The sequence below is a fragment of the Erithacus rubecula genome (genome assembly GCF_903797595.1).
Source record: "Erithacus rubecula genome assembly, chromosome: 3".
Classification (NCBI taxonomy): domain Eukaryota; kingdom Metazoa; phylum Chordata; class Aves; order Passeriformes; family Muscicapidae; genus Erithacus; species Erithacus rubecula.
This window is the reverse complement of record NC_136689.1, coordinates 99,070,327-99,086,535: the sequence shown is the minus strand read 5'-3', so window position 1 is coordinate 99,086,535 and position 16,209 is coordinate 99,070,327. Positions and strand designations below refer to the sequence as shown.

The 16,209-nt window shown below is 40.2% G+C and overlaps 1 protein-coding gene across 1 annotated transcript in view; it reads right to left on the bottom strand.

The window, feature by feature from the left end:
- Positions 1-14,195, bottom strand: part of LAMA1 (laminin subunit alpha 1) — a 96,542-nt gene extending 82,347 nt beyond the window's left edge. Inside the window, exon 1 of the mRNA XM_079299683.1 lies at positions 14,091-14,195. Within this exon, the coding sequence (XP_079155809.1) occupies positions 14,091-14,172 (82 nt within the window). The 5' untranslated portion in view covers positions 14,173-14,195. The remainder of the gene's footprint in view (positions 1-14,090) is intronic.
- Positions 14,196-16,209: the final 2,014 nt, after the last annotated feature.

Genomic DNA, 16,209 nt, shown 5'->3' with positions numbered 1-16,209 from the left:
AAACTTTAATTTGCAATATTTAGATAAACCTATTTCAGATTTAAAAGAAACTTCTAACATGACAGAAGATTCTTTTCTTAAAACCCATTCTCTATTTCTTCTCCTACTGTAGAGCAAAGCTGACTAATGTGTCAATCACAAAATACTAGCTAGTGAAGATTACATTTATTTAATTTAATCAGTTTTTAATGTAAGAACATTCCAAGTTTGTCTGTTGTCAAGAGTTTCCAATGAGGTATATTCCTCAACATCCTTGACAAGTCTAGTCTGGTACTTATCTGGTACTTTACTGATAATTTTCAGTCCTGTTTGCTGCATTCATGATCAGTCATGATCTTGATTACAACTTTTGTTTACCTGAGCTGTTATCACACACCCTTTTCCACGTAAATATAAACAACACATGACAATGTAAACAACCCTCTCAATCTTCCTACAGTCCATTTTGTAAACTTCTTATCCTTCTGAGCTCTTGGCAGTCTGCATTTTTCCAACAGTGTGGATCCTCAGACCTCATCAGCACCAACTGGAGTAGAATAACTTCTTGAATTCTTGACAGTTTTGCTAACACACATGAGAATAAGTTAGTATTTTTTTCCAGAACTGCTGTTCTATTTGCATTGCACACCAAGGTAAGTAAAAGATCCTGCTCTGTTGCACTGCAGAGCTTGGTCACTTATGGAAAAAGAAGTATACTCCACATCAGACTCTGGAATGAGCTCAGGTTATCTGTAAAACAGATTACTTTGCATCCATTTGCTGAGCACTCAACCACTTGCTTTCAGAACAGTCTGCTGATTATTTTACAGTTCTGATCCCGTCAAGCTTTTGCAAATCACGCTTAAGCAATCCAACCGAAGCACCAGTAAAAAGGACAACAAAAATTCATTACACCAGTTAATGTAACAAAAAGCATTCTGTTTGAACTCTGCAAGCTGTTAGAGCACAAACAAGCTACAGAGGATGAAACCTTGCCCCTTGTTCTAAATGGGAAAGTCTTCTCTGCCAAATATTTTTTTTCTGCAGTTGCTTATGTGCACTCAGCATTATTAATGAGGGCCATAATGCAGACAGGGTACTACAGCAAAAGTATTTTACCTACTGTGGTCTCCCTTAGGCTAGATGATGTACTAATTGCATTCGGTGCTCAGAAATGTATTGAAAATACTTACAACACTGCAAATTAATAAAATTCTGTCAAACTCCGACTACAAACAAAGTAAGTAAATGTTTTCTCATTCAAGAATGAACACCAGCTGCACTACACTCCCACAACTAGTTTCCTCAATATTGTTTATGATGGTTAAGAAGCAAGTGTCTGGCATAACTTGCATGTTTTCCTTAAAATTCCCAAACACCGGCATATAGTCAGGCTGATGGGCCCAATGAAATAGAATTTGAACAAGGCAAAAAAACAAAAAAAAAAACCCAAAACATCTTTTCTTTTCCAAAGGAGGGCAGAAAACCTGAGCTCTAAAAAAAGTTTTAAATTTAAAGTGTATATGAAGCTTGCTATATACAAAATGCATTGAAAAACTAAGGTAAAGAACAAGGAAAGCAACATTTCCCAGTTAGGTGTTCATTGCAATATGCAGTATTGGGAATAGGAGTACCAGGGAAAGGAAATGAAATTAGGGAATTATCAAACTCAAACGTCCGCAGCAAAGAAGTCCCAGACTTCAGATGAAGCATTTAGAAAAAGGAAAGCCAAGTAATACTAATACATCATCTGCAGAAGAAACAGATGCTTGTCCTCTCAGTTACACAGTAACTAGTGTTTGCTTACACAAAGCATTACATTTTTAATACCACAGATGGGTTAGATATTTTTTGTGTTAGTACTCACCAACACAAACTAGTATTACCAGTTCAATTAGAAAGCTATGTGCTAACAAGTTGGCTGGTATGGATGTCACCATGTCCCACCTTCCGAGCCTGTCCATGCTCAGCCTGCAAACACAGATCCAGACCACAGACTCAACACAAGTTCTTGAAGTGGAAGTAGAGAGGATAAGGCTGCAAAGACATGGTGCAGATGCTTAGAACTGAAGCTTTTCAGCTTTTCAAGCTTTTCAGCCCCAACCAGAAATTCCTACAAATGTGCTACCTTGTTTCCCAAATGAGTGCACATCATCACTGACAGCCTGAGCATAGAAAATACTGGTCAATTCAATAGATTTCATAGCTTTATCCAAGCCCTGGATGTGGTTTCTAGTATTATGGCTTGGTCCTTACACAGATTACAGAGATTTGAAGTTTAAAAAAAAAAAAAAAAAATTGAATTCCTGGGAACAAATAAAAAATTCTAGCAGAGGCATTTCTAATACCTTCAATATTGACAGTAAGTTACTGCTTATTTCTATCAAAACAAACTAAGGGAAAGTAGAACAAAAGAAAACTAGATTTCATGTTAGTTTTCATCATCAGACAGTACAACTTGATATGAAAGATAAGTAATTTGTGAGTATTCTATCATACATTTCCAAAGTATGATCAATATTTCTCCTGTCAAGACATGTATTGATTTTTTTGTATGCTGTTGGCCAGTTCAAGAATTTGCCCAGAAATTGTCACAGCATTTACACCAAAGCAAAAGAGCCAAAAGTTGACAGATGGGCAGGCTGCCAAGGAACAACAAACCTGCCAGACCATGAAATTAGTTCTTTCTTGTTCACCCAAAGCTTTTTCCACAAGTTGAGGAGTCTGCATCATTGTGCTTGTTGGTCTGGGGGTTATTCTTTTACCACTACACTAGCTTTTTTTTCTGAATTCATCAGTTAGGAACAATCTTTGCTCAAATCTGAAGTAAATACAAGCCACAGCTATTAAAGACTTCAGTGTCTTGTCAGTTTTGCTCATATGCTGCCTAAGACATAAATATCAGCTTAGAGCAACATAACAGAAGTACTGGCAGTGTGACTGGCATGTCAAAGCCTAGGGAACTCAGTCACTTGTCACTTACTGTGACCCAGTATCAACAAAACTAAACATTTTTGTTCTTAGTGATGTAGGACTCAAAGTAGACTTCCCCCACTCCCACTTCATATGACTCCTTAAATAATATCTCACCCTGAACTTTTCTATCACCAGTGATCAACTTGAAGCAACTGTCTTGTAAATTAAAATCCTCTTGGGTTTAATCCTAATTAAAACTGCATGCATAAATGTGCAGCTTTAGGCTGCACACCAAATCATTCATTATAATAAAAAGGAAGTTATGACACAAGTATCTATTAGCCCTCTTCTGATTCTAAATTTCCATTTATCACTTGCAAATGCTGGGAGACCTGAGCTTGAGAAAAAAATTTAAAGGCTTAGAGGTCCCACTCACTTCAGTACTGTGACTTAGTATCACAACCAAACCAAATGTTACTACTTTTTGTCCCGTATAAACATTAAGAAGGTTAAAACAGTTAGAAATGTCCTTGAGTCAGTTGGCATTACCTTGTAATCATAAAAGAAGTAGGTGCACTACAAAGGAACTCTGAAATGTATTTTTCACTTAGTAAAAGCTTGTTATTAATTAGCTATATATAAACTCAAATTTTATTTCATTTTTTTAATCTAAAAGAAAAGATTTGTCACTTCCTTAATATTAGAAATTGCAGCTGTGTTAGGTGAAGATAAATTTCTATTTAAGTCGAATTTTTCCATTTAATAACAAAAGCTATTTCAAGTTGAAGAGGTTTTGGCATCTCAGAACTACCAGCTCTCCTGTTTTCAGACAGGAAAGAAAAATGTTTTCATTCCAACAGGCACAAAGCCATTCTCAGGGCACATACAGCCCTGTATCACTGCCAGATCTTCCTGGGTAGAAGGAAGCACATTTCCTCCAGCTTGAATGGGCCTGAATGGATTTGCAACTGTGCAACCCCAAAGACATGCAAAATTTGGTCATTCCCTGATCTCTGCTGACAAGACCTAGCAATCTCTTATTTTCAAAGTTAATTGAGAAAACCTTTTCCAGGGTTTTTTTGCTTGGTTTTTTGGTTTGTTTGTTTTTTTGTTTTTTTTTTTTGCTTTTTTTTTTTTTTTTTAATTTCAGTAGTAGCCAACTGTTCAACATTATATAGAGGTGGCTTTCTGCTCTTTCGAAAGAATAAAATATATCCTTCTACTTTTTTTTTTCCCCCTAGGCATTTTACTCTAGGCAACCAAGTAAAACTGCAAATCACTATTTTTTCTTTGGTCTTACATCTGTTGGTCTCTAGGCACACAGATTAACAAATGTATAGGACACAAACTGCAACTATTTAAAAAATTAATAGCCAGTAAATCGTTGCTAATTTTTTATGTTGCAAACTATTACAATGTACAGATTCTTATTTAATTGTTTAACAGCAACTGCCTCCATGAAATTCGAAGGCATTTGTGTCACACAGGTTAAATTCCTGAAAAAGTGTAATTTAAAGTACCAAAAAGATGGGGAAAAAATGAAACAATATTTAAAAGTCCTCTTCTCTACTGCCATTAATGCTCAAAAACTCAGTCACATGGAATTTTAATCAAGTGTTCTGAAAGTATTTTGCCTTTGGCCTGAAAACAAGAATGATGCATTTCAGCCCAAAGCACAATTTAAGGAAAATTCTAACAGACAGAGTTCAAGTAGTTAATTTAAAATTCAGCAATGTTACAGTGACACTAAAATAATAGCGAGCACAGTTGGATCCTGCCTGAAACACCCCAAACATTTTTTGCTGATGACTGTGGGAAATGCAGCAACATCAGTAGAGCTGAAGAGTGGGCAACTTATTTCCCATTGTCCTTAAGAACAGAAAAGATAAGGGGTGACTGTTCAAATTTTAGAGATTATATCATCTGTCGATACTCTGTGGTATACAAAAAGGGTTTTCCTCCTTGGGGCAAACATCCCGACCTCCTCCCTACTACTGTACCACCAAGAATCCCCTTCTGACCCTCTTTCCCTATTACTGCCCCAGGATTCTCAACCTACTGGAAACACCCAAACTTGGATGTGCCTATTACCACTATTAGCCATGGCAGCACAGCTACAAGCAGATCTTTCCACCAAGTACCCTCAGTGAAGTTTCTGAGCAAGCTGACACATCACTGGAGCTAAACATCAGCCTGGCAAGCTCTGACCCACACCAAGACACTCACTGAACACAGCTGTCCACCAGCAGCTGTGTGTTGTACCTATTGCTTCATTGCTACCTTTAGATCACATCCCACTGCTCATCACTATGGAAAGAGACTCCATTCATCTGCAAGTTCCCCACCCCATCACATACATCTCTTTCTCACTGCCTGCCAAGGGTTGCCTCCTCCATGTCACAGAAAACCTGCACTGCACTTTGCAGAATCATTTCTTCAATTAGAAATATCCCCACTACAACACTATCAAATATGCACAAAACTAAGTTGTCCCCAGTGTGACCACTCCCAAGTAATGAGGGCTCATCCAAGGACAGATTGCATTTGCTGCATGCCTTTAGCATTGATGAACTTGCTCTGGAGAATATTGGTAGACACACTTTAAACCAACTTCAAGGAAGACAAATTGGGATAGGTCTGAAAAAGATTAAATTCCTGTAACTTTTAGTTTAAAATTCATGTTTACATCTAAATTCAGTATCAAGCTCACATTTTTGCATTAGCAAAAAAAAATGTGTGGTTCCTAAAATTCTAATCAAGTCTTAGTGAGATTTATTGATAATATCTAAATAACCTAGTTAGAGTTAAAAAAAAAAATCAGAGACACATAGCAGATTTGCTTTCTATCTATACAAATTTTCCTTTATGCTGTAAAAGAAATTATCACATAAGAGTGAATTGAATTACTTTGGCAATTAAAAAAGAGGCACACAAAATAAACACATTAGTTAGCAACTACTGAAGGAATGAAGAACTGTCAGTAGATGTAATGTAAATCCACAGCAACTCTCCCCAAACCAGTGAAGTAGATTTAATCCTTCATTTTGCCATCAAATTTTTTATCTCTTCAGCATATTTTAAAGGGTGTTTTCTAGTAGAAAGCATTGAGCATTTCAGAGACTACAGGCTAAAGTAAGTAAAAGGAATCCTAGAAATTTCAACAGCATATATTTCACAACCCTAATTTAAACCATAGGGTTTCCACAGATCTTGACAATTCAAAGAACATTCACATTAAACTTTTGTTATCTAGCCCTTCTCAGCCAATAAAATAGAAACAGCCTAATCATCAGAGGATTGGCACAGAGTTACAAGCCTTTTCTGTCTTCCCCTCCTAAAGCAGGACAAGATATGCACAAAAGACAGCACAGCAAAGGAAAATAAAATATATGAATGGTGGGGCATGCAGAATAACTAAATACACATTGTCTATTAATGAATTTGAATTAAAACCAGAAGACAAAATCAGTGGACTTTCTTCCATAGTTCTATCGGTAGTGATGCACTTCCAGGAGCTGGATTTCTCACTTTTGTAAAGAAACAGCCAGAAATAGGGAAGGTGGATGCAGTTAACTGGTTTACTGCTGGTGCTAGACTTTCCCAGATTCACTCACCGTCTACATATCCCTAGATGGATCAGGAGTCCCCCAAGGAGTCAGTGGAGCCTGGCTGGGCTCCATCCAGCCTGGCAGCAGCTCTGCCTGGGTACAGAGCATCACAGGCTCCCCAAACTGCCCTCCTCCCAGGCACCCAGCCTACCCAACACCTTGTGTGCTTGATGCAAAGCTCACTCTGCCTGCATCACAAAAAAAATAAGGGATAACCTGGATCCCTGCTCCAGTGCTCCCTGGCAAGGCTGCACCCAGTCACAATCAAATTGCACTGGATGCCTCAGTTGCTACTGTGCTTTTTCCCCTCCTTCCCACACAAACATCTCGACACACATCTTTGGGTTTTGTGACAGAAGGCAAAATTCCAGTAATGCTTTCAAAAAACCTCATAAAAACAATCAATACTAATCAAAGTTACCATCAATGACAGCTCTGATTCACATTTATGCTAAGTGACTGAATTCCAGCATTTTTTACAGTCAGCAAGACCTACCCCACTGATTTGCAGAGTTAGGATTTTGCTAGTAAAAACTTTTTGCTTCATCGGGTCTACAAGAAAAAAAAACAATCAAAGAATCAAATCAAGACTAGAGAGGTTGTTTTGAATTACCTGTACAGGTTCTGCACTGTCCTCTCAGACTCTCAGCAAATAAAAGTTACAGAAATGCAATTAAGAAGTAGTGCACACCACTATTATCAAGGTCATTTTTGAGCAAGCAGCAATAAAAATGCAGGCAGAGCCAATGAGAAAAAACAAGCTTCCACTTTGGGAAGACCATTTCTTAAACAGCTTTTTAAGCTTCATTCTCATGCGGGAATCAAGATGGGGGCTGAATCCCCCAGCACAATAAATGAGCTCACAGAAAGGAATTACATTATGCTAGCAAAACAACTTTCAAATCTGAATCTTTAATCTAAAAGAATTGGTTAGGGAATGCCTTTGACAGAGCTGTTACTGTATCGAATGACAGTTTCAAAAAAAACCAAACCAAAACAAAAAAAAAACCTCAGCAAAAGCTAACAAGTTAAAGATGACAAAACAGAAGGAATTTATTGCTGAAGGCTGACATCTACACCGCCTACACAAAGCAGCAGTGGGATTTCTCAGCCTTTGCCTGGTAGGGGAAGCCCAGAAATGACAAGGAAAAAACCAACCGTGTCAGCCCATCGACCCACATTAGCTGCTGCTTTCCAAAGCCTGCCAAGCTGAACTTGTGGAAAGGGCAGTGGGTGAAAATGCCTACCATGAATCCACCTCCCTTCCAATGGCTCTCTGAGCTCACACAGAACAGTTGAGATTTTCCAGAGATAGTTAAAATGCTTTGGTTTTACCTGAAAACTTAATTTTTTTTTTTTTTTAATCTCTATGTTCTGCCCTGCACTTCTCAGGAATTGTAACTGCTGTTTCACATCAGAAAGAAAAGTTTAAATTATGTGCATCTGCAATATTTGCTATTAGAATACTGAAAGTTAGTTTCTAGTCTTATAATTTTATGCTTTCCTATTTTCAGGAACTGTTATTTATATCTAATGTAATCACAAAAAAAGTCTTCCAGTTTTCCTGTAAAATTATTTTGTATATAGCTTTTAATACTCAAAAATGTGCATAAAATAATTATTTTCAGGGAAAAAATAGTTTGTTTCTAGCCTGTAAAAAAGAGCATAGAATGACTGAGAATTCACTGAAGTCCTTACATGGCAGAAAAGACTATGAAAGAAAAAACAGATATACCTAGCCTTATTTTCACTCTGACACACAAGCAAATGAAGCACTGGCCTCAGATCTCAAAGACAGAGAGCTGTATCCATACCTGTGGGCTCAGGTACAGTACAGAGCCTTGGAGATATTACTTAATCACCTAAAAGCATACTTAAAAAAAAAGTTTGACTGATGTGCTTCTAATGTTTATGCCAACTAACAAATCACAATTGTTGCAAGCTGACCTAACCAATCCAGTCTTGCAAAACTTCTGCAACGTGCTCTTCCTCTCTTTGGTCAGGAAAGGATGTCTGCAGGACAGAAAAAAAAAAAAAAAGTAGGGGAAGGCAGCAAACCCCACCTGAAGATATTTTGTGAGACTGATGCAAATACCAACAACTGATAAACACACACTGATAGCCCTAAATTTCAAGGGATACATTTTCTAAGCCCTCAGGGAATGGAGAAAATATTTACGACAGACAAATATTTTTTTTATCTTAATCTTCAGTCTAACTTAGAATGCTTTCATGGGATTTTTTGGTCACATACCTTTGTACTCCGAGAAAAAAGAAAATGGTCTATGGCTTGGTGATTTCTTGCAAAATAAATTAGGGGAAAAAACAAAGCAGATTTTAAATTTAGAGCTTTAATCAATACCGTACATTTTTCCACAGAATGTCCATGATGTTTCCCAACCACAAGTCAGATGCTCAATCAGCAAAATTTGTTGCTAGTTGAGATCAATTACTTTTTACACTATATATTCTTTTTAATAAGATCAAACCTCATTTTTATTAAAAAAGTTCAAAACATATTTATGTTGCTTATCATGAACTTAGGAAACCTTGTAACTTTTAGACAATGATATCCACAAAATCAGCATTCCTGAAGGCATGCAATGTGACCTCTGTTTGAAGTGACATCATAACTGGTCATCTAAAATTGACCTTTTTAGAGTACTATATAGAAAAAAATTCACTATACTAAGGCTTTAACAGTCAAATGGACTCAAAGGAAACAAAAGCCAAGAACTCTGGAGTTACATCTGGTCTTCCAGGGTTTTGCTAGGGTGTACCAAGGCCTGTAGCCCAAGAGAGACAGGGTTGCTGCAGCTCCATGCTCCCAGGCTCAGCCACTAGTAAAGCTGAGCAAATATTCCCAACAGGCACATATAGAACCACACACATAATGCAATTAATATATGGATATATACAAATACATATGGCCAGGCACATAGATTCACAAACACACAAATGCCACCACCACCAATGGTTTCATCCTGTTTCCCACTCCAGGGAAAAATATGGATTCAAAATAGAGATGGATTTCTTTAATGCCCATCCACAATGTGGATTTCTTGAATACCTGAAGTTGGAAACCATACTCCTCTAGACTGTCACCACCCCCATCCTGTAAGCTCTGAAGAGCTGGTCCCATAGCACGTCAGTGGCTGTCACAGCAGAGCCCTGGCAGGGGCTCATTTCTCTGGATTCATTACTGGTGCAATAATAACACTTTGATCATGTGTTCCTTTGTGGGTGGACATGAGACTTATCACACAATCTAAGAATTTAAATAAGAGTGTGGACTGATAGTAAGTATCTTAGGGCTCTGCTACTTAGCCTACCTGAAGACACAAGAGACATACAGATTCACTGTATCTGAGATTCCCAAACCTGAGCAAAAAGTGGAAACTTAAGCCAAGTATACCACTGTACCCAAGTTTGCCAAAAATTAAGAAGTTTTTACCTTACTACAATGTTAAGTGATTCTCCCTCAGACTCCTGTCATATTTTTGGCTCACTGGTCTCCTGCCTCACACTGCAAGCTGCTAACAATCTACTTTTACGTGTTCCACAAGCCTCAAGGGACTTAAAGTTTCTTTTAGTGTTCTCTTATTAGGAAACAATATTCACATTGGTGGAAACATAGCAGAAATGTTAAAGGGAAATATTTAGAAATAAGGACTAACTTTGAAGGGGATAGAAACCTTCTCATTTTCTATAACACTTAAATCTGTTGCAGATGTTGGGAAAAAAACGCTAGATAAGACTGAGGGCAACAAGGTCCATTCAAGCCACCAGGATACATGAACCCAAGATGCAGTATGGTGAAGCACTTAAGATACTTTTTTCATCTCTCACAGAAAGCAATTGTGAAAACAATACCCAACTCATCTTGGAATTCCAGAAAAACTTCCTCCAAAACTTCCAGACAGTCTGGAAGTCTGCCTCTCTTTTTTAAAAATGTCAGAGAAGACTATTTCACTGCACAAAACCTCTTTGAATGCATGAGGTTGTAGTGGGGCAGCTGAGTGTGCAAGATCCACCTACCTAGGCTCACAGACTAACAGCCAAATCTTCAACACCTCAGACTTCTGCCAAATGCTGTAACTCCTACAATTAAAACACATTACTTCTTGAGGTGGAACCCACCACCCTGACTTAGGCACCAAAGTGCCCTTCCTCACTAAGTGGGATTCACAAACACCCCAAGAGTGGTGCCAGGCTTGAGTAACCCAGTAAAATCAATTAAAATCAGAAACAAACAAATACCATCAGACACTGGTTCAATAAGAGTTTCTCCAGAAATCAAACACCTTATTGCAGCTTGTGGCAAATAAATAAAGGAGAGGGAGGCCTGCACTTGCATTCTCCTTACATTTTGAGCACCCTAATGATCCAACTAAAGCATCAGCTTTTATTTCCTTCTGGAAGGAAACTTGCCATCTTGGCTGTACAGTAGCTCAGTTTCAAAGAGAGGTCTGGAGAGAATTCACACACTCCTCCTCCTCTGCATTACCTGTCACAGCAATAATAAGCACTCTATTCAGAGATTGGAGATGTGGGTTCAAACCACCTCACACTAAGGAGATTAACATAAATCTCCCACTGCCTAGGAATGTGCTCTAACAATATAATTTATGTCACTTATGCTTCAGCAAAAAAAAAGTGGTTGCTGACCATAGTGTCACACTTTGTATATTAGTCATAACCTAAGGATACTTACTAAACCAGATCCTTGAAGCAAAGCAGGTCTGAAACCCAATGGGTGACAGGCATGTGAAATGCCTATGTTCATCTCTGCCCAGGTGGAGCACCTTCAGGGGGCCATTCAGTTCCCTGAGCATCAGATTCTGCTCCCTGAGCATCAGCACTCATCCAAAACCCCAGGCAGGAATAACAGAACAGACTACTTCAGCACACCAGCTTACACAAACAAACTGGGATGCAGCTGAGGAAATATTTAGTCTACAACCATAGCCTTCCAAGTTTATACTACCACAGGTTTACAGTAGCAGGAACTTTTTATTAATTATAGAAAAAAATCACCTGACAGTGGCAGAGTCAACTTTATTAAATAGGAGATAGTATTCAAAATCATTAACTGATTTTCCTTTCTACTTTGAAGCCATATAACTTAACTCCAGTATAACAAAGAATGCATTCCAACAGAGCAAAGCTGCTACAACAAGCCTCTGAAATGGCTTTTTCCATCTGACGTTGTAAAATAGTTCCTCTGTATCTAGACACTGAGTTACATGTTTCATGAAGAGTTACTCCATTAGTGGATACAAGAGACTCAACAGAAAATGCAAACCAAACTTTTCACTATGATAGGGACACTTTAACAAAATACCTGTAATTAAAATACTGACTAAGTTGTATAGCTATGTAGATATTAATCTTTAGGCTGAAAGAACCAATCATTAACTTTCAAAGTTGTTCAGCGCAGTGACTTTAGTATTGTGTGTTTCTCTTTCTTAGACTGGACTTCAGCACTTCCTGACAGACCCTTGCAGCTGTGGTACCCCCCCCCCCCCCCCCCCCAGTTTCTTCATTTGCTGACAGGACAAAAGCAAAACTGAACAGAAAAACAAGAAATGCTTTGAATTCTGCCACAGCACTCTACACGGCCAAGATACCTTTTCCCCAAAGTTCTCTTGACAACTGCTCTGAGAAATCTTTCAATCCTCACTTCAAAATGCATTTTTACATCATCAAGATGCTTACAATTCTGAGTTTAAGCTGTTTACTTTCTGTAAAAGCAACATTGCCACTCTAATCTGCATCGCATTCTTCACATTGTTTTAGGATCAGTTATCTTGAATTGTGGCTTTTGTAAGTCAGTTCACCACCAGGGGGGTTGAAACTCACAGCTTCCTTGGATGATCTGTGCTCTCACGCTGAGAACAAAAAATTTTATCAACTTAATCTAATAGGAGGAATGGTCTCTAGACCTGACCTTACAATTAGAAAAATATAATTATGGACTTAAATATTCCCAGGAGGGGTGGCTTAGAAGCAACAAAATATATTGGTAGCTTCAATCACTGAGATAAAAAGCAAGTATTTTATCCAGATGTCTCTAGCACCCGTGGGCTGCTATATAAAAGCTGCACATTACTGCAGTGAGAGACCACTGCAAATGTTAATGAAAAAACAGAAAAGGTATTGGCTCTTGTCACCCATATATGACAAACTTCAAAAAACTCCTACTTTTTAAACTGCATGTTATCATATATACTCAAATATGATTTAGTATTGAATTAAGGTTATTTGATGTAAAAAACCCCAAAAAACTAAAAAGCAAAATTTATATCACTTCAGTATCTCATTTGTTTCTACAACTGAATTTTCATAACAAAAGTCAAGTATATTTATTTTCAAGCTGAGACGTGGCCTTGGAAATTTACTTGGGCTTGGTGTCGTCCTCTTTACCTAGAGGATATTTTGTAAACATAATTATATTAATAAACATTCGCTTTTCCTGCGGCCCATAAACATCCAGATGCTAATCTCCCACACTATATCCATCTCAAACACCAAACTCCACCATAAAGAAAAAAAACAAGCCATGCATCTGCACAACATATGCCTTCCAACTATTTTCCATTCAAGATTTTTTTCGTTGTTGTTTTTAATAGAGACCTAATGGGACTGGGGATTGATGTGCAGGGAGCAGGGATAGGCAGAAATTCTGCTATGGACCCCAGCAGGAGCTGACCCAAGCTAAAGGTGAGAGCATCTGGTGTCCAGCAGCGCTTCGCATCAGGACCCAGCACAGCGCAGAGTCAATTGCTGTTAACCCAGCAACTGTGCTCAGCAGCTTGGGTCTCACCAGGACAAGCCAAGTTCCAGCTCTTGAACAAAGAGGATCCCTGTGATGAAGTCATTCGAGAGTTAGAACTCGGCGCGGAGCGTTCCGGTGTCCCTGCCGCAACGCACCGGCCAGCCCACGTGCGGAAAAAAAAGAAAACTTTTGTAAATTATCTCCTTCACGCTATCGCTTCACCGGAATGTGGTTTAGGACTCTTCTCGCTCTTTATAACAGAGCGTAATCTGGTCTATTTCAGCTACAGCGTGCGGCATCCCTCGGGGCTCCGGCTGCCCTCCCTTCCCCAGAGAGGGACCCCCGGGACCGCGGCCCTGGCCGGCTCTGACTGCAAATCCCGCCGCGCCAGAGGCTCGGCCGGGGGCTCCCGGTGCTCCCTCCCTGCCCCGGGTCTCCGCTCTCCACAGCGGCTCCCACAAAGGCAGGGGGCGGCCCCGGAGGCGGCCGTGCGGAGTGGCCCCCGCCGCCGAGGGAGGAGAAAGGACTCAGGAAAGTGGGGGAGGGCGGCCGCAAACGTGGAGATGGGGGAAGCGAACAGCGATCAAGGGGATGGGGGAGGCCGTCGGGAAGCGTGCGGTCGGCACTGCCGGACCCCAGCCCGCCTCCCACCGCGGGTGTCTCCGCATCCCACTCGGTCCCGCACCGGCTGTGCCCGGCGGGGACGGGGGCACTGCCGGGGCTCCCCCAGCCCGCGGGGCCGAGGGCTGCAGCCCCTCAGGCTCTGCCTGCGCTGCGCTGCGCACCCCCGCACCCCGTTCTGCGCTCACCTCGGGGCTGGCCCTGCCCCGGCACCCACAGCAGCCAGGTCGCCGCCAGCAGTGCCAGCAGCCGCCGCCCGCCGCTGCCCATGGCCGGTGCCGCCGCTGGAGGGACGCTGCCCGCCCCGCCGAGCCCGCCCGCCTTATATCTGCTCCCCCGCCGCCCCCAGCCCGCCCCGCCCCGCTGCACCGGGGGCTCGCTGACACAGCCCCCTCCTCACACACCCCCTACACACATCGTCCTCCTCACACATCCCCTCACACACAGCCCCTTCTCCCCTCACACTCTCTCCCCTCCTCGCACGCTCAGGGACCCCGCAGAGCCGCCCCCGAAGCACTTGCGGTCCCCACCGCATCTCGCGGGTGATGCCGAGCCCGAGCCCCGCGCCCAAAAACTCCTGGAAAGCCGTAGTTACTGAGCTGAGAGTTTCTGCAAGGAAGGAGGAGGAAGGGAAAGGTGAGTGTGCGAAATAAGATAAAAGCGTGGGAAGGGAGAAAGCGCCTCTAAGCTAATTCAGCATACAGCTTTTCCCTACGGCTGATGTTCTCACGTGTTAACAAATAAATAAATAAAAGTATGTAAGGGCTTTCCTTATAAATTTGTCATCTCCACCTTTGAAACTTCGTTCCCGTGCTGATTGTTTTCCAGCCCCTGTTCCACATAACCACAACAAATCAGCCATGTTTGTAAATTAAATGAGTTCTCTCCTCAGCAGCTAAACTATGAGGTTGATTACTTTTTGTCCCATAGGAAATCTCTGCATCTTTTTACTAGTCAGCTACCTTATGAAACTAGCATAAAACGTAGCAAAAATGTTGTAGAGATTTCTCAAGATAGACACATTCATTCAGTGCTTCAGGAAAGTTCATATCCATTAGAGTTTACTGCTTTAAGTTTTGTCAGGTCACAGAGCTCTTATCTACAATACTCTTTAATGAATATTTCAAGGAAGGTGCAGCAGGGAACACTTTCCTGGGAAAAGAACTCTGCCAAAAACTGGCTAAGGTAGGGAAATTTGAGTCAACAGATACCATCTCTTAAATGGAATTACCTCTTTTTTAAGAAAAAAAAAAAAAAAGTAAGGCTTGTTTAAAAAATGCTGTTTATTTTATTTAGGAAAACGTTGTGCTCCTCTCAGTGGTATTGCATTAAAAACCATATTTCGAAATACAAAAATATGTCTGAGTTGCATGAGCAGAGTTAGGCTGCAATTCTTCAAATTGTGGGCAGCTCTTTGCAGTTTGGACTTAAGCTTGGTTGGCTAGAGATTTTTTGATTGATCAAGGAAGTCAGGGAAGTCAGGAAACTCAGAGTTTCCTAATAATAATAATAATAGTGAGTTACATATTTTACATAAAAGCAATTTCTTATCATGTAACTCAGAGTTATGAGTTATACTTGAGAAAGTATTGCAATGTTTATATTCAAAACATAGACAAAGAGAAATATCTATGGGTCAAGGAGATATAAAATGAAAAATTTCTGCCATAAAACCTTATCAAAGCCTTCAAGCCTGCAAATAAATAACACTCCACATCTGTCCCTTCCACTCTGCTCACACCAGGAACTTCTTAAATTTCAGGACAGGCAAGGAGGAGCAAAGCAAAACATCTGTGGGGAGAAAAGTCAACAAATTTCAAGAGCCAAAATGTCGTTTGTTCTAAAATCATAGAGGTCAGGTTAAGGAATCCTCTGTGCAGGATCATAAGTACCAGTTGGGAGCCAAGTACAAAGGAAAGGGGAAGAGGGAGCATCTGCACAACATAAAATCTGCCAGTTTACAGCTTTATGATTAGTTTAACCATTTATTCAAGTAACAGCAAGCTGACGAGTACTCTCTTGCAACCATGCAATGATAAATACCCGTTTATTATTACATGTATTTATCCTCATCAGAATATTACACAAGAGTAAGGAAATGTAAATTGAGATCCCTCTCTGGACTGTATCATCTGACTTTATTATAGTTTAACTAAACATCTGTATACAACTAAAAAAATCGCCATCGAGTAAGTTTGCAGGAGGACACACCATTGTTCAGTGCTCATTATAACAATTTCATAAGAAAAGGGGTTCTTCTCAAATTTCATTTCAGTATGTACATTCTTGGAGAAGAGGATTACTGTG